Here is a 24,452-nt window from a genome sequence, read left to right on the forward strand (position 1 = left end):
CATACCTTCGCCAATGCCACATCTGTCACCATGGAAACCGATGGATTACAAGGTTATTTAATCCTCCACACCAGTCCTGCCATCATTGTTCACGGTCGTTTGAATTGCTTCATGTTTCCACTGTTTGACACTGATGTGGACACATTTGTACAAACCCCTCCCTCACATTTGACCCCCAACCGCCAACCAGGATGACGATGACGTCACTGCGCCACGTGGCATATCACAGGATAGGGAATTGAAAACGAAACATTTTGGCGTTGGTTTCACGTCAATCTGATAAAAGAGACCACGTTATGATGAAAATAAATGTATGACCTTTTCGTGACCTTGACCTTTGACTTAATCACTCCCAAAATTGTGTGGAACCATTCTTGGATAAAGTCAAATCATCCCAGACATTTTCCTGCGATTCAGGTCAATAGTTTTTGTGAAAAGTGACTTCTTGTACATGGAACATTATGTAACATGTAGTTTGTGAACAAGAAAAACAATCTCAGACATAATATTGCACTTTTTCTTGCTCGTTTTTATTTTTGTTACATGGTTGTCGAGTTATTCTTCAGTTTTAGGCCACAACCTTTTCACTGGACTTAACATCTTTGCTCTCTGACACAAGTTTACCGTCCACCAACGTCTGAGTGACTGTCACCACTTTCGTCTGGACCTTCTTTTCCAGTGCATCGTCCAGCCTGAGTCAGCAAAAAAAGAGGAAGAACGGAAGAAATTCAGTTGCAGATAAAAGACAAAATCCTTTTGCGTATCAAGCCTATAGATGATGCACCCTTCAGAAGCTGCAGATCTGCAGTTCAAATGTAAATAAGTGTCCAATAACATATTTACATGTAGCTGATTTAAATCAAATTTGGAAAACAAAGCTCCCTGGTCAGAGAGCCCATAGTACTATGCTCTGAATATTTGGTTTTCAAACAAAGGTGCCAGGTTTCCAAATGCTGCCTCCTCTCTTCACGCTCACCTCAGCTCGCCGTCCAGCAGCCTCCTGTACTCGGCGATCTCGGCCTCCAGTTTCACTTTGATGTTGAGCAGGACCTCGTACTCCCTTGTGTTATTCTGGATGTCAGCGCGGATCTGAGTCAGCTCGTCATGTAGCCTCACGGTGATGGCGTTGTACTTCTCCATCTCCATGTTGTAGCGCGCCTCGATGTCGCGCAGGGTGGCCTCCAGCGAGCCTTTCTGTAGAGCGGGTAAAGAGGGGGTTGAGTGAATCGAACACGATACCCTCCATGTCACAGCTATTGTTTTAGCCTCGCATAGAGGGTGTAAATGTGGAGGGAGCTCGTCTGGCTCTCGTTAAGGGAAAAGGAATCCAACGCATCTCCAACTATGAATAAAGTGTGACAGTGTTTCTTACCAGTCCAAGTGCTGACTGCAGTTCAATGTCCAGGGTTTGATACCTCCTCCTCGTTTCACTCAGGATGCTCATGGCCTCTTTCAGAGCCGTCGTACTCTCGGTCACTTGGACCTGCACCTCTGTGATCTGGACAGAAGTTTGGGGGCGAATTACATTCATGACGCTCATGACAAAATGTACTGTTCATGAACATTTGCCCTCCAGGACTCCGCTGTACCTGAGAGTCGTGCCATGCTTTGAGCTCCTCCTGGTTCTTCAGGGCTATTCTCTCGTACTTGGCACGCATCTCCTCCATGATCTTGGACAGGTCCTGTCCTTTAGGTGCGTCAACGTCTACGTTAACGCTGCCCTGGATGATCTGGCTACGCAGTTCAGCAACATCCTGTTGTAGGGGGAAACAGTTAGGGAGTGACTTCCTGGCACAGGTTACGGGGGTCATCCTGTACAAAGAGGTTGAGGAACAAACAAGTTGCCACTGTGGAGATTCGTATCGTGTCGTGGTGAGGAACTACCATATCGGATTAAACAATGGCATTCTAATTGAAATGTCTCTCACTATCTCATGGGTCTTCTTGAGGTGGATCAACTCTTCCTTCAGTGACTCGATGTCGCTTTCCAGGTGCAGGCGAATGACGTTGGTGTCGTCCAGCAGCTTCCTCAGCCTGTTGACATCGGCCTCCACTGTCTGACGCATAGACAACTCGTACTCCATCCTGAAGACACATGATGTGTATTGGATATACTCTTGGTGGACTATGAAGTTGTTTTTTTTGTTTGTTTCATTTCACGTGCAATGCTGGACACTCACTTCACTCTGAAGTCATCAGAAGCCAGACGGGCATTGTCCAGAGCGATAGCAAGGTGGGCGTTGCCTTTGATCATGTAGAAGATCTAAAGAAAAAAAAACAGGAAACGAAACATGCAAGCTGTGAGTTTCACCTTGATGAATGGACCAGCTTTGATAATAAATCAGTCCTTGTTATCTCGTTGGTGTTCATCATACCTCGATGTGAGTAAAGAGATAAGACAGTAATACATGTTGACAAATCACTCAGTCAAGGTGATTCATGAGACGTGGGCGATGTTTTTAGTGGCAAGTTACAGAGATTTAGCTCATAATGACTTCTGCACTTCCATCGTGTTGGATTTACAAGGTATGTGAATGTGGCCAATAAATGGTTCTGCATGAACTGCAGTGTACAAAGGGTGGAGTGGTCGTCTCTCAATGAGACATTTGCAGGTTTGATTCCCCATACAACCATGTTCACATGTCAAAGTGTCCATGAGCCAGACATTGAACCCCATTGATGGATTGAGTGCCTTGCCTGGCAGCCGCCTCCATCGGTGTGTGAATATGTGGGTGAATGTGATTAACAATGCAAAGCGCTTTGGGAACCACTGATAATGGGGAAGTGAAATCCATTTACTTTTACCTGAAATTGTAAAGTAATGCTTTGTTTTGGTTTTCCCCAACAAACAAGCTTTACCTTTTACTTAAGCCAACAATTGCCTGTGTTGTTCATTAGGTGAATAAATGAGGTTCATTTAGTGCAAAGGAGGCAGGTCCGGCTCCTGGAGGGCCACAGACTTAAAAAAATTTTTTTTTCCATTGTGTCCAAACTTCAGAACACAATCACACAGGTAATAGAGGAACACAATGGAAGCATGGAGGACTATGGCCGTCCAGGACCAGGACTGTTCACCTCCAATCAAGTTTAAACAAGATGAGAATTTTCAGCTCACCTTGTCTTTCAGATCTGCAATTGCAACGTAGTACTTGCTGTAGTCCCTCCCCTCCAAGGGGCCCCTCCTCTCGATGGTCTCTCTGATCTTGATCTCCAGTTGGCTGTTGGCCTTCTCCAGGTTCCTCACGGTCTCCAGGTAGCTGGCCAGGCGGTCGTTCAGGTGCTGCATGTGAATCTTCTCGTTCCCAATGGCGAAGGAGCCAGAACTGGACCCAGACACTTGGTAGTCATAACCGCCACCGAAGCCACTGCCGACTCGCCCGCCATAGTTGGCAGTGGAGATCTTGATCCCGTAGCCGCCAGCCCCACCACTGACGCTGTGAGCGTAGGACCGATCCATAGGTCGGCCAGACGATCCCGAAAAACCTGTAGAGATCTGTCGTTTCATCACGGTCTCCATGATTGAAAAGTGGTGAGGTGGTCAATCGGAGGAAGAGGCGGCACGTGCTGTTGCAGTGAAGCTCGGCAGGGGAGTGGAGGTGGATGGTTGGTTCTGCACTCTTATATGTGACTCTGAAGGGCAATCGTCCTTCCTGCCACTCCTCTCCTATCTATACTACCTTTTTACCTTTACCCTTCTTGCTTGGACCTTGTCCTCCAACTCCCACTCCCAACCGATAAGTTAAAAGCCAAAAGGTGCTCAGCGTTGTGATAGTGAGTAGTAAATACGATGTATCCATGGTAACTGGACACGATCAAAGGGTAAGTTTTACACCCGTCAGACGTTCAAAGTTTTACTGATGAATCAGTTTCATTCGCCCTTCAGAGGTGTTTCTAAAAAAATCATTCCGATCACTTAAATTAGCCAGGGTGAGTTCCAGTGTTCGTTATTAACGATTGTAGTGTCATACGATTTTCAGTTTTGTGAACAGTTTATGTGCCACAGCCTGTATTGATCTCTGGCTGGAAATAGTTTTCAAATATATCATCAGATTTCTACACAGTCTATATAGTGTCTGTCCAAGGTGGGTCTTGTCGTAATCCAAATGTGAGGTGATGAAGATGTGAATGAGCTTGTGATACGAGTTATCCAGAAATGATAAACATTATTTATTTCATCCCATTTCCAAAACCCAAACACAATTTATAAAAACCAAATTACTTTATCTTATGTGAATCATAACAATAAGTATTCTACAATATTTATATTAACCTAATGGATGAATTAAGTGTATGGAAGTCATTTACATAACAGGTCTTTAAAAATGTCCAAAATCAACTAAGGAACTCTTTTATTAAATAACACCATGTTGATGCGATCATGCTTATCATGTGATCATGATTATTCTGTAATGACATGGGATTTATGGTTGTGGCATCAATTAAAAAACTGAATGAAGAATGTTATCTGCCATCTTTCTGCAATGACATGATATTTTAACTACCATTGTATGGTCAATAAATGATATCTTTGACTTGACTGGTAGTTTAGCTTCAAACAAGACATTTCCCACAGGTTTCTCTCATTGGGCTTTATTGAACAGTCTGAAGAAGATCACAGTGGAACAGGCAGACTCAACTGGACAGAAAGGAAAACAAACATGATGAAATGTAAAAAACAAAAAAAACAAAACACAAATTCCAGAATTGATTTTAACAAATTATTGACTTTTTTTGTTCATTTGAAATGTTGACTCTCTTTAATTAGTGTGTCCTTGGGAACAAAATCAAAAAAAAGAAAGGAAAAAAAAAAAGAAAAAGCTCACCATTTCTGAGCTTTCGTAAACAACTGCTGGTCAACACACAAGCACATAAATAATGGTGATGAAATAAATAAAAGATGATTCTGTTCTCCTCTAATCCAGTTTTCTGTCAGCCTGTGACGGGGCCGTCTACCCAGGAAGCCAAGCTCACGGGAGGATCTAATGTTTAGTGCTGACTAACGGCGACTGTGTCTTGATGTGGACTAATCTGTTCCGGTGATTTTCATTGGGAGTGTGAATTGGTGGCGTGTTGGATTTAAAGGTTCTTGGTCTCTGTGCTGGAGGACACCACCTGGCCGTCCACCAGGGTCTGTGTGACGGTCATCACTTTGGTCCTCTTCACCGATTTCTGGTCCAGAGCGTCCTGGAGCCTGATGGAAGACATTTAGAAAAAGAAAAAAAATCCTGTTAACTACGTAGTACTTTCTGCCAAGCGGTTTCTAAGCTTACAAGCTTCCCGTCCCACGTACTGGAAGTCTTCGCCATCCAACAGCCGCCTGTACGTTGCGATCTCGGCCTCCAGCTTCATCTTGGTGTTGAGCAGGGCCTCGTAGTCCTGCGACTGCACCTGGATGCTGTTGCGCAGCTGTGTGAGCTCGGCCTCCAGGCCCAGCAGGACGCCGTTCAGAGCCTCGATCTCCATGTTGTAACGCATCTCCGTGTCCCTCAGCGTGCCTTCCAGCGAGGCTTTCTGCAAGGGTTCAGAGAGGAGAGCGGGTTAAACGCTTGACTCCGGAACGGAACTCGGTGTTGACAGCTGCCATAGCGACGGCTCGCCGGAGTGTGAGGCCTGTGTCAACAAAGGTAAGAGTCGGCGACTTGAAGTGAGAGTGCTGAGTCGGGTTTGCTGGGTGTTCAGATAAGCGTGTGTTTGGGGTAAATGAAGCGTGCGCTGACGGAGTGCTTCTCACCAGGCTCTTCTGTGACTCCAACTCGATCTCCAGGGTCTGTAACTGTCTGCGCAGGTCGTTGACCTCTGTCTGGGCACCCTTCAGGGCCTCTGTGTTCTGGCTGACCTGGGTCTGAACTTCTGTGATCTAAAGTTGAGAAAGAACGAAAAAAAGAAATCAGATGAAGGGGTGAGCTTATTACCTTCTGTTGATGTGATATAGAGGGAAGTGACAACGGAGTAAAGATCCTATCGTATGGTTTCAATAACGTTCAGCATTTACCTGAGATTCATGCCACGCTTTGAGTTCTTCCTGGTTCTTCAGTGCCATCTTTTCATACTTGGCTCTTATTTCTGCCATGATCTGAGACAGGTCCTGTCCTTTAGGCGCGTCGACGTCCACGTGGACTCCGGACTGGGAGACCTGGTTACGAAGCTCCATAACTTCCTAAACACACAAAGAAGGAATCCAGACTTAAGTGAACAGAAACACAAATAAAGTGACTTTTTTTCCCCCTCTTTCCATTTTGAGAGTAAAAATGTGTTTGTTTGTACGACGAATGATGAAAGATTAAATGCATCCATGACGTTGCTGTGACTCGTTGTCTTTTCCAGTCACAATCACCGTGGGAGCCAAAGACATCAAAGACTTTCTTTGATTTCTCCTTCGGGTAAACAAATGACTGTGTTCTGGCTTGTGGGCTTAGAACACAATCATCTGAATTCCTTGCCGCATTTCCAATATAGATGGAAAACTAAAATTTTACTTTGAAGCTTTTTCATATCGAAATATTGAATATTTTTTGACAAAACCTCCCTTTTCTGATTGTCTGGTTCTACCTCAGGTTTTACAGAATACTCTGTTCAGTCGTAGCGGCACACAAGTTTCAGCTGGTTAACATGATAGAGTTTTGCATTCTGTTTGGTTTTCGGCCGGACTGAAGTAGGCGTGGCTTCCACGGAGAGTTGCGAAGTCACCGTGTGCCACTGACTGCAGTGATGAGTACCGACGAGGCATACCTTTGAACGTTACACTGAGTCAAAGTTGATCAAATCGCACCCACACGGTCCTGGTGAGCAGCTACATGTGTCAACGTGAAACACTTGACTTAAGGTTTTTTATGTTGCATTTCGCTCATGCATACACAGGGACTAAGCATGCTTTTATGTACTTTTTGTCAAATATATTGCTAAAAAAGTGGCATGTTTGTGTTCCATTTAGAGGGAAGTATCAAACATTGACCGTCTTTACAAGATAAAGTTGAAGACAGAGGTCAGGGTCTGAACGGCTGACTGTTGAAACTTGCTGACGCCAACTCATTAAAGGTTTATATCTATTGTAGTTTGCCTCTGGAACAGCCCAATCAAGGCATCAGATAGCAATACAATAATGCAGGTGTACAATTCCAAGCATTTAAGGTGTTTTATCATGACAGGGAGGCTGACAGATCAGAATATAGGAGTTTTTTTGAAGACGGTCCTTAAAGAGACAGAAGGTCTAGACTGAAGGAAAATGACAAGACTGCAAAATATTATTTCATTCTTTGCCCGTCGAGCTCCACAATGCAGAATATTTGCCTTGCTATTACATACTTGTGGTTTTTACCATGACTTGGATCCTTATAGGTGTCCCACAATGAGCAACTTCACCAAACTCACATTTTCGTGGTTCTTCTTGAGGTGGATCAGCTCCTCCTTCAGGGCTTCGATCTCGCTCTCCAGGTTCATGCGGCTCAGGTTGGTGTCGTCGATGACCTTCCTCAGGCCCACGATGTCGGCCTCCACAGACTGGCGGATGGCCAGCTCAGACTCAAATCTGAAGAAGACAAAGCGGGGCAGTGAGGTTCACTCCCAAGCCTGGTACAGCTGCTCACATTCACACAGGCTGAGCTTAATTTACTTTAAATATTTCTATTTCTTAGTCACCACATGTACTTCCTCTTTCCATGTCAAAACATGATGGTAGATTTTACATTTTTGACTTCATTGCAACAACACCTCCACCGGATTTGATGCTACGGTGATGTTTTATGACTATGACTCTCTTCAGATGGTGATACCAGGTATTTATCCTGTGATCCATTGAGTAATAAAACAAGGCGTTCCCACACGTCTAACCTCTGTTTTACAGCCTGCAAAGCCTTACTTTACTCTGAAGTCATCGGCAGCCAGACGCGCGTTATCAATGTTGAGAACCAGGCGGGCGTTGTCACAAGTGGCATCGAAGACCTAGGAGAGATTCACAAACGAAAGAGGTTATTCAGGTTGTACTGCTGACACAAGGGGGCAGTAGAGGGAGGTGATCGATGGCTAACCTCTGTCGAGGAAATGAAGCTTTAAGATTTCGCAAATATGCAATAACACCATAAATATTGTCATAAAGAAGTGCGTTGTGTGTGATTTGAAAACAAAAACAAAACTGTCATGATAAAACAAAAAAACAAAAGCTTATAACGATGAGTCAAAGTAGTATAATCTGCCAGGTATCGTTTCCTGCCTTCAAGCTAAGCTAGGCTAACCGGCTATTGACGTTTAGCACGTGCTCACTCAAACAAAGTGTTTCAGACATTGTCATTTGTGACATCATGAGTGTGACCGATGTTAAAACACATTCCAACACAAAGTCAGAATATAAAACGGTTTCAGGTTTATGTGTCACCGTCTGCATGTAAAAGCGAGGACGGCGCCAAGCAGGTCCTTCCAAAACGGCAGCTGGCTGCAGTGTTTGCTTTAGCAGGAGGGTAGATAAGGGCTGGGATGGATGGCAGGAGACGCATCCAGGTGACAAACTCCGAGAGCCAATCAGGGACTGCCAGGCAGGCGGCCGTCTGGCCTGTGAGGAGGAACAGGTTTGATCCTGGCATCAGGTGATTTGCATGAGGCATGGTGGCACCGGTGGCCGTGATCCACTGTGTCCGTGTATGCGTGCGTGGTCATGTGACCGTACACACCCGTTTGCACGAATGGACGACTTTTGGCTGGATTTAGTGAACTGGTCTGTTTTCCACTGTGAGAGTCTGTGTTTTCTCAGCTGTGAGCCGAGACAGAAGGGCACCATCTTAAGAAAAATGGTTGCTTTTTTTTTTTTTTTTTTTCGTGACCCTGGGCTGTTTGTATAAACTAGAGTGCTCGTCTGTTTGTACAGAAAACATAAGCTTGTAGTTTTTAAACATTTATTTTTATGAATTGCTTTGACAAAGATAAGATTTGAGGGAAATTATGTTAATCTGCCCTCTTTATTTTGGTTTCTGCCCCCGCTGTATTCACATTTCAGCTCCGTCCTTTGCTTTGCAGGCCTTGATGCTTTTAGGAAGATTAGAAACATACTTTTTTTCCCCTTGACCACACTTTCCTACAGCGGGCAAAGGCAAAAAAAAAAAAACACAGCATCCCAATGTGGAGGAGCCACAGTGGACTCAGTATGTTGGTTTTTCTCTGCCTGGAAAGTTCCATTTGGAAACGACTCTCCAGTCTTTCACTGCTTCAGTCATTTTGTTGAACTCACTGGGGCTAAACACTTGAGTAAATGATTGACAGATTGTCCCTCTTGTCCACAGCCTCCATTCACTTTCACTTCTTATCAGTTCTTAAACTTTTTGGCTGTTTATTCAGTTCATACAACAAGGGAGTTGTCTCTTATGTAAGGCCTTCAGTATCTCTTGTTTCCATCTACCTGGTCTAGTTATATTGAATGTAAACACAGTTGTATTGACTGTTCAGAATGTTCAGGCCAAAGACTAAACAAAGAGGAGAAACACTGTTCAGGCTATGATATATGGCTTTGTACGTCGACCTCGAACTCTCAATTTTTGTTTTCCTTCGGTTTCCTGTGTCTGTGAACCCTGACTGTCTAACATTCCTCCTCCAAACTGTTTCCGGTGCAGCCGGTTCAGACCCCATCCCACCGAGCAGCATCGGGCACTGAGCCGAGCGGCGGCAGGAACCTCTTTTGTTGGGAAACCAGGCAATCTGTAACCCCCGACTGCTTGCTGGGGTTACGTTCAGGGCAGGAGGTGAAACAAAATGTTGTTTTCTCACAGGATCTAATCAGTTACCGTTCTGGTTTGCATCACTTCACCCATCAAACTGAGCCTTCCTCCCCTCCTCCCATTCAAAGTCGAGCTTTAGTTCGGCACTTAATAACTCAAGACATTCCTCTGCCCACCCTCTCCACCCCCCCTTCCCCCTTCCCTCTCCTCCTCCTCACCTTCCTCCTCAGGTCGTCCAGGATGGCCTGGTACTTGCTGTAGTCTCTGAGGTCGGGTCCGCTCTTCTCCAGGGCCTCCTTGATCTTTATCTCCAGCTTGTGGTTGGCCTGCTCCAGGTTCCTCACCGTCTCCAGGTAGTTGGCCAGGCGGTCGTTCAGGTTCTGCATGGCGAACTTCTCGTTGCCCATGATGTCGGCGCTCTTCCCGCTGACGTTCACCTGGATGCCGCCGGCGGAGCCCCCTGCTCCGGAACCCACTCCCATCCCCAGGCGGTAGCCGGAGGACACGCTGATGCGGCTCCCGCCGGCCCCGCCGTGAAGGCTGGCGGGCCGGTAGACACGGTCGGTGGAGCGGCTCATTGACATGGCAGGAGCCTTGCTGGTAGTGGAGTGGATGGAGTAGGAAGTCCTTGTAGCCATTGTTGCTGGAGACTGAGAGACTCAGGGAGACAGAGACTGAGTGAGACAGAGGCACAGGCTGAGCCGGCAGAAATTGGAGCTCACAGGCACAAGGCAGGAGGAGAGGGGAGGCTGGTAAACTATATAAACCTTGCGGGCCCTCAGGTCCGCCCCTCAGACCACTCCTCCCCAAAGTGTCAACTCCCTCTTTTCCTAAACTGTAAGGACTGCTTACAGCATGCCTTTGTCTATCACAATCCTGTAAAGTTGGTCACTTATAAAGTCTCAGTGGTTTTCAATAACTTGGAGATTTGTGAAAACATGAAAACAAAAAGCTAAACATTTTTCAATAGTGACTTGAAGTCATCTGGTCTTTAATGATGGAAAACTGAAGTCCAAGATTATTTCGGGTTTTTTTCTGGCAGCAGTTCCCCTGGAAAAGCAAAATCCTTTCTTACTTTGTAAGATTCGTTTTTTGCCACACCGCATTCATTCTCAGGGTGGAGGGACTCCAGACTGGTACCTGAACACAACACACATTGATATCAATTGATTACATTTACAATAAACACAATGATGTGAGAAAATGAGTTAATTTATGTTGAACTCATCACAATAATCTCATTGTGAATTGACCTTTGGTTAAGCCACTGAACACAAACGAACCAATAGCATTCATCAACTGCTCCGACTTGGACAAAGATTCTCAGCTCTGTAGAGAAGCATTATAACTGATGACACTTTGTTGTTTTCTGGGCTATTTGTGTAATTTAAGCAGCAAAACTGGTAAAAGGGCAAGTGCGACAGTGATACAAGGTATCCCGAAAGGATAAACACCAGGGTTTATTTTATAGTATTTCCAAAACCCACACAAAATGTGTTGATGATTATGATAAATGTTATTTTTGGATCATAATGTTTAAACCTTTCACTTTTACAAAGCTGCTCCTAATCCCAGACAGTTCCCGGCTTTAATAGCTGCATTGTACACAAAGAAACTTATGAAAGATATAGTTATAGAGATATATAGACAGTGCAGTAAGTCATATTTTGTGTTGTGTTTTGTAAACATTGAATTTTGAAATAGTACACATAGTTTGGAAATGTACACTGGAGAGATGAAGCTCATTTAAATGATAGACTTGGTAAGATGTGTGTGTTTATTGGTGTATCTTTACACCAAATGAAAACATCATTTAATACCACCCTTAATCAATGAAACAAATATTCAGTTTGTTTATTAGTATTTACTGACATAATATTAGTGATATGAAGAAGAAATGTCACAGCTTAAAATGAAAAGGAATTCATGATTATTTGCAGTTGTGTTTTTAAGGGAGTATTAAGCATCTCTTTAGATTGACTCATACTTTAAGACAGAATACTAAAGTACCTTCTTGCATGAGTTGCACATTTTGTTAACTTTGATTATTATCAAGTATCACCAGGACTGAGCAAATGTCCTTTTTTTGTAAGTAAACATGTGGTCTATCCAAGTTAGCGTGAAAGATTTATAAAAACAAATTCTCGAAATATAGCTATTTGAACAATATTAACATTTTGAAGAAAACAGCAGCCACTTTATTTCACCAACAACCTTTTTAAATGAACAATGAGTTATAAAACGGGGGCTTCGCCAGCAACCTGACTGAACCGACGTCACAAGTTGAGTAAACGCCACAGCGTGAACCCTGTCCAGAGCGTTAAGCCCTGACAGTGACACGGCATCCTGTAATGTGGCGGCGAGTGAGAGGCACGCCTTGTTGTGATCACAGGGTTGGATGAGATCAGGCCGCGCAACACCTGGACGTCTCACTTGGCTCCAGCCATTTAAAGCAAGCATGAGGTAACCACACCACCAGGGCACCATCCGGTAATGTCTCCTGTCACGTAAGAAGAGGTTTGTGTTTTATGTGCATCGGCACCAATTTCCCCACAAATAAAAACACGAGGTTTTGGACGATATCTAGTCTCGTAAGGGCAAAACATCTGCCGCCTGCATAAAACGCTTTCAAAGGGCCCCAGTTGGCGTCCATAAACTCCAAATCTTCCCGACTGTGTCAGAGGGTTTTAAACCAACAGGTGTTTTTATATCATTTCCTGGCTGATGTTTGGTTTCCTCTCATTATTTTTATGTTTTAAAAGTGTCATAAACACACTTTTATTTTACAATTTAGAAGTTAAACCAAAACATGAAAATGATCGAAGTGCACGAGTCGGGTGAAAACGTTACAGTGAATTAGTGAGAAGCATGGCAAATTCCCAAACGATCAACAATGGGAAAAGCCTTCATAAAGTGATGATATGATGTTTTCAAGCTTTGGTTTTTGTTGAATCAGATAAGACTTTTGAAGGTGTGGGATGGGTCCAGATGTTCTGTGCGGCACAATCTGTTATCTCTGTCATGGAGCAGGATGTGAGTGTGATTGCCCCACTCCCATCAAGGATATGGCCAAACAAAGGAACAATGACTTTTCTACCTCGGTAAACATATTTCAGGACGGCCCTCCTGCAGGTTTTTTAACACAAACGAATTCCGCCTGCATTCCTCAGCTAAGCAGTGGCTCGGAACACATCCTTTTGGGTTTTTTTCAGCTTGAGGTTTCCCTTGTAGGATTCTTTTGTTTTAGAGGTGGAAAACGTCCCTTTCGGCGATCAAGACCTCCTCTTCTGTTTGACTAGTGTATAAATGTCTAAGCTGCAACAGTTGATCTTTGGGAACCCCCCCCCCCACTGTGCCACCACCCGCTCCACTCCATCAGCTTGTTGACAGTCTGTTGCTGCCCGGTTGTGATGTTCAGCCTCGTCATTGCTGTTTGTTGATTTTCAGGAAGGAACGCGCGTTGCAGGATATTAAAGTATAAAGTGTTCCTAATGAAATCAAAACATCCCCTGTGCTGTCACTGAAGAGAGCATTCTTGGTAAGCATAGCAATAAAGCATCTACACAAAAGGTTGGCAAGAAGCACAAGTGAGCAGATCAGTAAGTTCTTAAGAGTCAAACTGAGATATGAATCGAACTCCATAAAAACCAGATAAATATCAGACGTGTTCAGTCTTTTCCAAACGGCCGTCGAGCACAAGAAAGGCTGGGTCTTTTCACGGTCGACCAGTTTGAAGGCGTTGGTTCGTCTCGTAGTGGCATGACCCACTTTGGTGTTTTGTCTGGTCGGACCGCCACGCCCGGCTCTGAAAACAAAGACTGAAGCGCAGGGATGATACCAGGTGGAGGAGCCGGTCGGTGTCGCGTTTCAAACTCACTTGCCGTGACATAAATGATGGAGATTAGCTTAAGCCTCGGTGCTTTTCAGTGCAAACACGATAAGGATGTTGTGCTCGTTTTTATAACGCACAAGGTTCTATAAAGTTCTAAAGTGTATGAGCTCCGGGGAAACACATGCGCTTAGAATTAATATTTAGTTAATTAGTTCAAATCCAATTATGTCAGATTCTTGCTATTCTTGAATAGACTCCCTGTATTTACAAAGGGATGGGTTTTATTGCTTTATTAACTATACCAACATAAAGTCGGCTTCTCTCTCTCGGCCTTTGATGTGTCAGGACAGAAGCATCAGTGTCAACCCATTGCTTTCAAAGCATTGTAATGATTGAAACAGCTTCTTGCCATTATATCTTTAAGCTATTTGAGTTTTCATGGCCACGGTGTATTCATGTATAGGGGAATTAATTGCAAGAAATGCGGGTATATTTTAATGAAAAATGGGTTCCAACAAAGACCTCGTGCTTGTGTCTTTGGGTAATAACTACAGAGAGGTCAATAAAGGCCTAACTCTGAGAGTCAAGTGTCAATCCTCTTGCGGATGCGAAAAACTAGGATTGTGATGAGATGAGCCGGTTTCCTGTCAACAGATCCACTGAAGCCGGCCTTGCTGGTTCAAATGTAAACAAATGTCATTAATAACATCTTCTAATGTGTTTGCTGAAAAAACTAATGTTGGAGTTACAAATACATCTGGGGACTGTGTGTGTGCACTCAGTCTAACATCCATGCACAATATGGAAAGGGTCATAGTGTACGAGATAAACTCTAAAGCACCGAGTCTTCTTGTGATTCGGCTTTACACAATCCAGTGTTTCAAAGTTCTTTTTGAGGAAAGCCTTTGACTCCCAGCCCTTGTATGCATCACGAAGGAGGATGAAATGCAGGAGAACTTCACTCATTTGACTTCGTCGGTTCCTGCATGTCGGTGGTGAATCATCCGTTGACTCGCCGCCGTTACTGGCAAAAGCAACCGGAATGTGACACACGCGATGCACAGATAAACGGATTCTGTTGAAATCTCTACTTGTTCTTCCGCTCACATTAATGCCCAGTTTTGTAGTTTCAGATTTTAACGTGTAAAAATGGGGGAAAACTGCTCATTGCAATCCAGTGTTTGGTGTTAAATATCATCCTGTACTTTGTCACGGGATTTTGGCTGCGACGTCACCGAGGACTCACCTCAAAGGTTCGGGCCCAAAGTCAAGAATTTCTGTCAGTCATTATTCTGATAGGGTTAGGGTTTGGGTCACCCACCGTGACCAGGTCCCTCCCAGCGACACACTAATCTCTGTTCCTTCAAGGGACAGATCACACTTTGTTCCCAGACACAAATCATGGACAGGTTTCGCTTTTCATCCTCAGTTAATTTTTACTGAGAAGTTCTCCACACCTCATTATGTGAAGTCTAACATTCATATTTCACACTATGACCAAAGAACAGAGGAGTTGCTGGAGTAATCATACATTCCTGTGGCTTTTATTTTGATGTTTTGTTAGAACTGCGATTTTCCCGGCTGCCCTCACAGTCAGAGCCCTCTCTTGCTTTTAAAAACAAAAACAAGCCAAACACCAGTCAGAGGCACAATCAGGGGAACACTCAGATAAAACCTGAGCTAGTCAGACGTGATTGAGTAAATTATGTTTGAGTGGGTTTTCTGGGAAACTGAGACTAAACTCTTGACACCGATAGAAGCCGGTTTCCCACCATGTCCATGCCTGTGTGCAAAGAAGGGGCAGTGCTGAGCCTCTGTTGACTCTACCCTTATCAACCTTGTGTAATAATGCAATTCTCCAGGATGGGAAGTCACAAGACAGTCACACATATTGTTTTATTAATATTCAGTCATGGTCACACTCTCGCTTTTGCAAGATATGTGTCCAGGACAAGAGGTCAGATCAGTGTCTGCCTTTATTTGGTATTTCATGCTGCCGGTATAATTCAACCGAATCATCACCGTTTCTCTGTTTGGACAGCGTTCTGTTTGGTTACAAGGGTTGTATTTGTTGTCAGTGAGCACATCACATTGTCATCGCAACAAGGTTTGACTGATCCGATTATGAGCTGAAAGCTTTACGGGAGTAAAAAAAAAAAAAAAAAAAGCCAACAGTAGCTTGGAAGGCCAGAGCAGAGCTGCTGCACTGTGGAGTTGTTGTTCAACCGGACCATCCTTTCTCTGATCTGACCCCGGGGGCCAGAACACCCACGGAGGGCGTTAAATCAGAGCAGGACTAATGGAGAGCGAAGCAGGGCCGACTGAGAAGTCTCATTCAGAGGCCTGGGACGAGGGATCGTCAAGTATCCGGCCTCGGGTCAAGACAGTGACCGGGCCTTGGCCTTGTTTATCACTCAACACCGTGTTCAGTAGGAGGACAAGCCACCGGCGATGATTTGAATCCCATTAAGAATCCTCCAATCACAAGCTTCGGGTCACAGCATTCTCACCTCAAAAACATCTGACGGATTTCTGTTTACGTCTGACTGGATGTGAACCGTCTGCACAGCTCATGATTAAATCAGTATAAAGAGGTTTAGAGTGAGTCATGTGGGGGGGGGGGGGGGGGGGGGGATGGAGGGGGTTACAGATGGGAAACACTGTCAGTTTACAGGTGTGTGGAACATTCCTACTCGGTGCAGCTGAATCCATCAGAGCTGAGTCACCGATCACTTGCATTGAGGCGAGCCCCGCTGTTGGGGAAACATCTGTCTCTGTCGGTGTCCTCATGGACGTGTCCTCATGGACGTGAGAAAGTGACAAATGCAGACGTGGTGTCAGGGGATTGTCTTCCAGTTTACGCTCATGACTAAAGGAAGGACTTGCTGCTCGGTTACAGGAACCACCAGATGGCCCGCAGGGGGGGCCGGATGAGTCCACGATGATCCACTTTTAAGAGGAATCCTATAAAACAAAAAACGATGTCTGAAGACGGCGTAAATAAAAGGGAGGGAGGATTTTTGTTGTTGCTGGGAAACCGAGATTGAGACAGCTGCTCTCCCCGACGTGACACGTAAAGGCATCCAGATGGAGGTCAGGGTGTTGTCCAGGTTCACTGCACAGCAGGAGTGGACAGGTCAGGGATCACCGGCGTGGCTGCAGTGAAGCCAGTTGTCCGGTGTGTGGTCTTCAGGGTGGACGGCTGGAAAGACAAGCATGTGTGGCTCGCAAAGATAACAATGAGATGAAAGGAACAACAGGAGGAATGTCTCCATCACTGTTATGATTTATTACAGACACATCGATCACAATAACTTACAGAAATAGTGATCATGTCAGAAAAAATTGAACTTTACTTCAATATTCAATCAACAGGTGGTTAGTTATAGCCAAACCTAACTTCAATTCTTATTATATACTTACAGTATTCACACCTGGCTCGCTATATACATATATACAGTAATTACAAAAGAACAAACACAGTTCAACTGATGTGGTTTCTGCTTTGTCTCGACTGATTAATCAAATGGCCGATTTAATCACATGATTATAGCCATTAGATAAAAATCAGTAATTGTCCTAAAGTTGGCTGATTGATACCAACATGCACACTCATATTTCAATAGTAAAATATAGAGAATATGTTGTTTTTCTGATGTCCTTGTGTTATCTGTAATAGGATTCACACTGATATGTTAACTCCTTCTCGGTCCATGCTTTTATTGTTGCGGCCGCATTGACCGGATGTCACCATCTTTGAGGTGACGTAGTCGATGTTCATCATCACAAATCAACATATTTACGTCAACGTGTACGCCCAGCACTGAAATTAGTTTATCGGCCAATACGTCACTTATCAGAATTTTTAATTCCCTAATGTTGGAATGGGCATCGGCCCTCAAAAGACACCATAACGATAGGGCCATAGTTTGTACCGTTACCTCACAGCAAGAATCTTGCAATAGTTTGCATGATCTCCCTGTACCTGTATGGGTTTTTCTTTGGGTGCTTTAGCTTCTCAATGTAAACTTAGGACTGGCTTAGTAAGATGCCAGGTGGTACTGAAGTAGTCCATTATCCATTACCCCGGGTAACTTCCTGCTCCCGACAACCAGAACTTTGCTCAAACAATGTAGAAAAGATTGATGAAACTTCCTCCACTGATCCAAAGACAAGTCATTTTGCCATTTTGGAGTTATTGGAGACTTTAAGTTGGTGTTCTTGGTTTTATATTTGGGATGGACTGGTGACCCATTCAGGATGGATTCGGTCTTGTGCTCAATGTCCAGCTCACCACAGTTAGACCCAAAAGAGGCTCATAGATGAGTCAGCACCATTTGGGGAACTTGTCTCAGTAGCTTTATTTATACAGGCTGTAAGTGATCAGATTATTCATTTGACCCTCAGTTTTATTTATGATTGGATCAGAAGAGGTGCGGTGATCAGCTTCACGATCTGATCAGAGTCCATGCAAACATCACGTCACGACAGATTTCCAAATGATGGTGACGGCATGGCAACTGCTTGATGCAACATCACAGACAAAAAGAAGATTTCTCTGGTGTTGCAACGAAATCAGTCCCGCAAGAGAATCCAATTTTTCTACTGGCAAAGTTTCCAGGTCATGCTGGATGCGAGCATACTGATTAACCAAAGGCATTATGGGATTGATCCATTGACTCAATCAGATGATATTCTTAGCCTGTATAAACCAGCGCATCACCTGACGACCCTTTTCCAACAGGACAATGTGAACACCCACATGGAAAGAATTCGATCAGTAAACACAGCGACTCATTCAGTGCAAGTCTCAACTCTGGAAGGTGAACATCTGAAGTGCTCCACTTCTATAATCTTCATATTATACCTGTGTCATTACATAATTGTCACGACACTGTTCCAATTGCTCCTCACCAAGAGTCATGAGCGGTCAGTAACCAAAATAATAGGTTTATAAGATTTCACACAGATATGATGAATGTATTTAGGAAAAGCACAAGACTGTGGCCATGTGGCAGTGGAGCGCTTTGCCTCCGGGGGTTGATTTCCTCCAAATCGAGTGCAGGTGTGGAAGATTCCAGGGTGAGGAGAGGCGTGGCAGACCGGAAAACAAAGAGAGGCAGCTGCCTTCCCAAAACGAACCCGGAGGGACGAGAGCGGACGTTAACAAACAGCCCGACGGCCGAGTGATTACAGTCCGTATTATGTCAGTGCATAAACATAAACCCCGAGCAGCAAGTTTCTGGGTCCATTCCAACCCTGGAGTGGATCCTTCCTGCATGCCATTCTCCCTTCTTTATCCCCGCTTTGTCCAGCTTTCCTTGTTTTCTCCATCAGCCACCAGAATGAACAGATCAGAGTAGAAGCTGTATAGAAGTTGTTTGCTAATCCCAAAGGGAGTGAGCAGGGCACAAGCAAACCATTGGTTTTTTTGAAGGTTACAAATGAACTATTTTAGATGTTTCAGGTGTGTCTTGTGCGTCAGTTTTCTGTTGTATTAAAGCAAGTTTGACATTTTCAGGAGTGAAAATATGTAATGATGTAAAAATTCTAAAATAAGCTGGGAGGATGACTGTAACTTCCAAAGGGTTTGTGTGTATCTGTTACGTGTGTGTTGGACCACAGTAATACAGGAGGATTGTGAGTCAGCACTAATGAACGTATAACAAAAGATCACATCCACAAATATAATAGATTGGCAGCCTCACTTCCATCAGTCTGCCTCAGGGCAGCTGTGGCTACAGACATAGTTTACCAACATCCAGTATGGAGGGGAAGAATAATGCAATGGAAAGCATCAGTGTCAAGAAAAGCGCTCTATAAAACCAAAGCATTATTATGTTGACTTAAATATGATGAATGACTAAAACTAAAGATAAGCTCTCAGTTACTTTGAGTACAGAAAACACAAAATGAACAAGTTACCATTATCAATTTTTTTTAAATTTGTTTCAATACTGCAAACTAACAAGAAGTAATTTAATCAAATGTAACTGAGCAAAGTTAATATTAATTAGTTTTTTTACTCATTGCCTTAATTAGTTAAGGAAATGAGTTTGCATATTTAAAAAACAATGTAAATCAACATGTTATTTTTGACAGCGTACTCCAGACCCGTCTCAGGGAGAAGAGTTTCTCTGTGTTTCAGATAAAGTGGTTGTAAGTGGTAGATGTCCTGACGAACGCCGTTCAACAGCATTTACAACTGTTGTGTCCTTTTTGAGTTCTATTTTAATACGTGCTGTTCCTCACCGCAGTGACTGACGCCAAAGGAAGTTGGTCACTATTTAACAGGGAAACCAGTTCATCTGAAACACCGGTACAATGTTTATTTTGGATTTATCACTATGACTGCCAAACGCTGCCATTCAACCAGTCTAAATCAGAATCTCCCCCAAAAGGAGAGAAGCCTGACGACGTTAAGTTAAAAATATTGTGTCTGAATATGTTACTTAGTTTGGTCGTATGTGTCGTTACAGTTACTACCAAGTCGCTAACCCTAGCTCCTGCTAACTGTAAGGGGAACTGTTACAGTTTTCATATTATACTGAATTAATTCAGTATATCGGGGAGGCAGAGCTCCACTACCAGAGGAGTGGTATTTCCCCTCATGATGTCATGAAGGGAAAATCTCTGATTTGCTTGTATGAGCACCAGTACTTTGAGTGGGCGGGTACACACCGGCACTTTAAATCTTTACCCTTCAGCGTACCGATACTTTTTTCTACTGCATGATGTGTGCCGGAACCTTTCGTAATGTCGGGACGATCAGCCGCTACTCTTTTCACACACTTTTAGCTCAGTGGCTGAAACAATGACGCTAATTTATGGAGTTTCACGGTAAACGAGCTTCATGGATGATGCGTTTAGGTGCATCACGTAAGTCTGCACTCACTTGCCCTCTCTTCCTCTCTCTGTCTCTTTATCGCCAGTCCAGTTCACCCCCCAAGCAGTGTTTACAACTCGTTTATTCTTTTAAAAAAATGTGGACACATGTACTTTTCGACAAATGTTTGTACTGTGTGTGGATCCACACGCTGCACAAGGCGCCTTTGTTTTACACGGACCACCTGACGTACAAAATGTCTGTACACGGTATATGGTTGAGGATCATAAATTAAAAGATAAGAGAATCTAGTTCTTGAGAGTCATCAAAGTTAATTCTGTCATGAATTACAACACGCAGATTCCCAGGGATTAAACAATGTCATTAAACTGCCGCTCAAGGCTGAAGGTGAGACGGTTCATCACATTTAGAGGACTGAATTGCTAAGTTTGCGAGTACAGCAGGGGGAAGCCGCACCGTGGGGTGCTTTCAGTCCACAGATACTGTGGGGAACTGTAAAACCGCCGGTTTTACAGGGACTAAAAACACACTATGTGGCTTATTGTGAAATTCCAAAAGTAAGTGTAGTTTAGCATGGCTTTACAAGGTACCGGGTTTGTGGTGGAGCAACTTTTCTTCCATGAGGAGGGGTGGGAGGACTCTGATCCCTGCAGCTCCACTGGTCGGCCTCCTTCACTCATGATGGGAGTCATCTTGTCCTTTTTTTGCTCCTTCAGCTTCCACCCTGTGTGTTTCTCCTGTGCTCCGATCGGTTTAATCAAATGTCACCCTTCACCCAGCGAACACAAGTGGCCTCCTCTATTCAGCCCCACAATGAAAATGAGTTAGATTGTTGTTGTTTTTTTCAGGAACTCAGAAACTGTCCAACAAAACAAAAAGATTACGGTCATTACATGAAAATCTGTTCAAGCCAGTTTGTCAGCCAGCACAATGCTGGTTGTTGGAATTTTTGACACAAAGTACAGGTCACAAACTTGAAAATGTTATAATTACAGGGGATATTGTGGTACACTGTCTTGTCTGTGCACATTCCTGATGTGGCAATCAGCATTGCATGAACACCAGAAATACTATTAAGAGTAGATTTACATTCTTCAACAATAACTCGACTGATATTGTGGATTTTTGGTATGCAGTATACTCAAAGTACTTAAACCTTCCAGCCCCCATCTCTGATTTGTCTCAGTAAATAATATGTTTTGCCTAAATGCTGAACTTCCTACGTTTTCACACATCAGATATGACTGTTAAATCTCTTTCAGCCTATAATAAATAAAATATAGTCCTTTTCACTTGCCAATTACCTGATAACAATTTTAAATATCGAGTATATCTGTTACTCTTACGGTTTTGTACTAAAGTTGATTTTACTCATTAATTTGACTCTTTCATGCATGCATGCAAAAAAACAAACAAATTCCATGTTTTTCCCATAATAATTAAAACAATCAGCCACAACCTTTGTGCTTTTGAACCATGAGTTCATCACTGACCCCAACATTTGATTTACGGCCGCAGAGACACACACACAACACTTTGGAAACTAATGTATGAACACACTGAAGGCTCAATAGTTCAAAATGTCAAAGGCTTCTTGTTCCACTCTGGAAAACTGGATTGCAGCCACAGCCTCAGACACAAGCAGTCAAAAGAAACATGCACCATGTGACATATACACTATATGAGTTGGGACCTTCTCTCAACATATCCAGTACAAATCAATGAGCTCATGCAAGGTACCAAAACCTCCATGCATTTAGAATAATAGAGAAACAAAACAATTTTCACCAAAGCAGAAAGAACGGGCTGCAATGAACAAGCACATCTTTTGTTATTTGCTTTAGCTCAGGGCTAAAAGAAGTTGACTGAACTCGGAAGGGTTTTCAGAACAGAACAATCAGCTGGACATCGTATTGCCTCAATAAGCCTCCGAACACAAACCACCCAATAGCATTCAGATACCAAGTCTCCAGACGGGGAGGAGCATTAGAGCTGGCCACACTTTTGTTGTTTCCTCGACTGTTTAAATCATTTAGGATGCAAAAAAAAGGTCAATTATTGTAAAAAGAACGGAATAAAAACTTCAGATTGTACGAAACTAAATGTCAACAAATGATTGAACTATTGTGTTTATGTTGGAAGTAGAGTGAAGGTGTCTCAGAGGAGAAGACATATTGTAGAAGTTCACTAATAAAACTGTAGGATACCGTGTAAAAAAAAAAGGTCACAGGTTAATTTATGTGGCCGTAAGTCAAGGAGGTCTAAATGGGAACAAGCTGCTGTTCTCATGCAAACTGTAGGATGTAAGGATCTGGGACCATGTTTGGACGACTTCGGTTCTTGGAAGGTGTGTCAGCTCGGAGCGAGCCCGGCAGAGTGGGGACGAGCTCGCTATCCACGAGCGTGAAGGGCGTGAATCCTAAAACTTTCAAAAAAAACAAAAAAAAAATCTTCTTATACGCTGTGTGGATGATTTTGACGTTTCACTCGTCCACAGAGCGTCTTTCACACACCCAGACATTCTTAGCCGCTGTGCCTCCTCCTTTTCCCCGTCGCGGCCCACATTCCCGCTCCGTAATTGCTCCCAGAATGCCTCCCCGTGACGCACGGCACTACTCGGGGAGAGAAAAGCTCCGGTTCGGCTCCCTCACCCCGCTCACCATGGCAACGAGGAACACATTCGGAGGGCTCGCTTTGGGAAAGCGCTCGGCCCGAGGCGGCTTTTTTTTTTTTTTCCACGGTCCCCACCGACCTAGCGTTACGGGCGCTCACGCAGGAGGCCTCTTGGCAGATGCCCGCTGGAGTTGACACACCACATTTCACGAGCGCGTGTGAGAACACACCGCGGTAGCCGGCGTCCGATTCTCCGCGCCTTGTTCCCTCTGTGTGTGTGTGTGTGTGTGTGTGTGTGTGTGTGTGTGTGTGTGTGTGTGTGTGTGTGTGTGTGTGTGTGTGTGTGTGTGTGTGTGTGTGTGTGTGTGTGCTTGCTGGGCTGCCTGTTCTCAGACACAATGGGCTCATTGGACTGGACGGGCACAGTGTGGAAAATAAGTTCCCCAAAGAGCTCTCAGTCCCAGTCAAGGATGAAAAAGAATGAAAAGAAGGGGGAGAGAAAGAATGAGTGCTGTCTGCTCGCAAAGAATGTGCCAACAGGCCAAGTCTGACTCCTCGAAGAATCAGGCTTTGATTAAGATGTGTGAGAAGCAAGTGTTTTGTGGCCACAGCAAAGGCTTTGAATGGGAAGCCAGGAACAGGACAACTTTGAGGTTGCAAATAAAAGGAACTCACACATGTAAAAGAATCGATCCCTCTTGGGTGAAATGTCTTTGGCCCATCCGATGTTCTCGGATTGGTGAGCTGCCATGATGAAGCTCGTAGGGAGTTAGTGTGTGTCGGGGTCAAGGGCGTCACGCAGTCGTGACCTCCGATCCCAAGTCCACGTCTCCAACCTGTAGGCCGCCACTGCCCTTGAACGAGAGTCACTGAGACACGCCACAGTCGGTTTCACTTCACGTCCATGAGGTAATTTTCTATCGCTTGAATTTGTCCCAGGAGACGTCTGGGATGGATTCATATCAATGCTGATTTGAAGAAACGCCTCCACTCTGGGTGGTTGGTGTTCATTTGTTATAGTGGTTGTCTCTAACTGGGAAGGTTGCAGGTTCGATTCTCCATTTCCCCCTGCATGTAGAACAGGATACTGACCCTCAAATTTCTCCATGGATTTTTTTCTGATTGAGCACTTTGCACAGCAGCCGCTAACATTGCATGCTCCAATGGGTGACTGTGTGTTTCGGGATTGGCCGAAGCAATTAAAAGCTTTTCACATCTAAAACCTATTTACTGCCTGCGTCAGTGACAGTAAGGCAGGACTCCCCCTAATGGAGTCGACTTGGAGTCTCCAAGAATATACAATCTGATTCAACAGCACACCTTTGGGATCTCTCCAATGAGGTCCAGTTCTCCAACCTCCAGGTCACCTCGGCTGAAACAGCAGAGAAGGATGTAAAACTCCACGAGGCGTTGGTTGGCCAGAGATTAAAAGGTGAGAGAGTAAAAAGTAATAATGTCATTT

The 24,452-nt window shown here is 44.1% G+C and overlaps 2 protein-coding genes across 2 annotated transcripts; both read right to left on the reverse strand.

The window, feature by feature from the left end:
- Positions 1–568: 568 nt before the first annotated feature.
- LOC308130149 (keratin, type I cytoskeletal 18-like) lies at positions 569–3,457 on the reverse strand (the record flags this gene model as incomplete). Its single annotated transcript, XM_080496347.1, has 7 exons — positions 569–692; positions 977–1,194; positions 1,373–1,498; positions 1,590–1,754; positions 1,929–2,085; positions 2,181–2,263; positions 3,116–3,457. The coding sequence occupies 7 exons, from the start codon at positions 3,455–3,457 to the stop codon at positions 569–571; spliced, it is 1,215 nt and encodes a 404-aa protein (XP_080352473.1).
- Positions 3,458–4,574: 1,117 nt separating this feature from the next.
- Positions 4,575–10,415, reverse strand: LOC308130194 (keratin, type I cytoskeletal 18-like). The gene is made up of 7 exons (XM_080496412.1): positions 9,917–10,415; positions 7,856–7,938; positions 7,369–7,525; positions 5,993–6,157; positions 5,732–5,857; positions 5,291–5,511; positions 4,575–5,191 (listed from the first exon to the last, which is right to left on the reverse strand). Exons 1-7 carry the CDS (start codon positions 10,334–10,336, stop codon positions 5,077–5,079), a joined length of 1,287 nt encoding a protein of 428 aa, XP_080352538.1. The 5' UTR covers positions 10,337–10,415; the 3' UTR covers positions 4,575–5,076.
- Positions 10,416–24,452: the final 14,037 nt, after the last annotated feature.

Source organism: Blennius ocellaris, assembly GCF_963422515.1.
Source record: "Blennius ocellaris genome assembly, chromosome: 5".
Taxonomy (NCBI): Eukaryota; Metazoa; Chordata; class Actinopteri; order Blenniiformes; family Blenniidae; genus Blennius; species Blennius ocellaris.

Excerpts from the sequence above, each read along its gene's own strand:
- LOC308130194 (XM_080496412.1), bottom strand. The coding sequence starts at position 10,336 with ATGGCTACAAGGACTTCCTACTCCATCCACTCCACTACCAGCAAGGCT. Across the intron at positions 6,158-7,368 it reads TCAAGAAGAACCACGAAAAT|GAAGTTATGGAGCTTCGTAA; the intron begins GTGAGTTTGGTG and ends TTGTGTGTTTAG. Across the intron at positions 5,512-5,731 it reads TGGAGTCACAGAAGAGCCTG|AAAGCCTCGCTGGAAGGCAC; the intron begins GTGAGAAGCACT and ends GAACCCTTGCAG.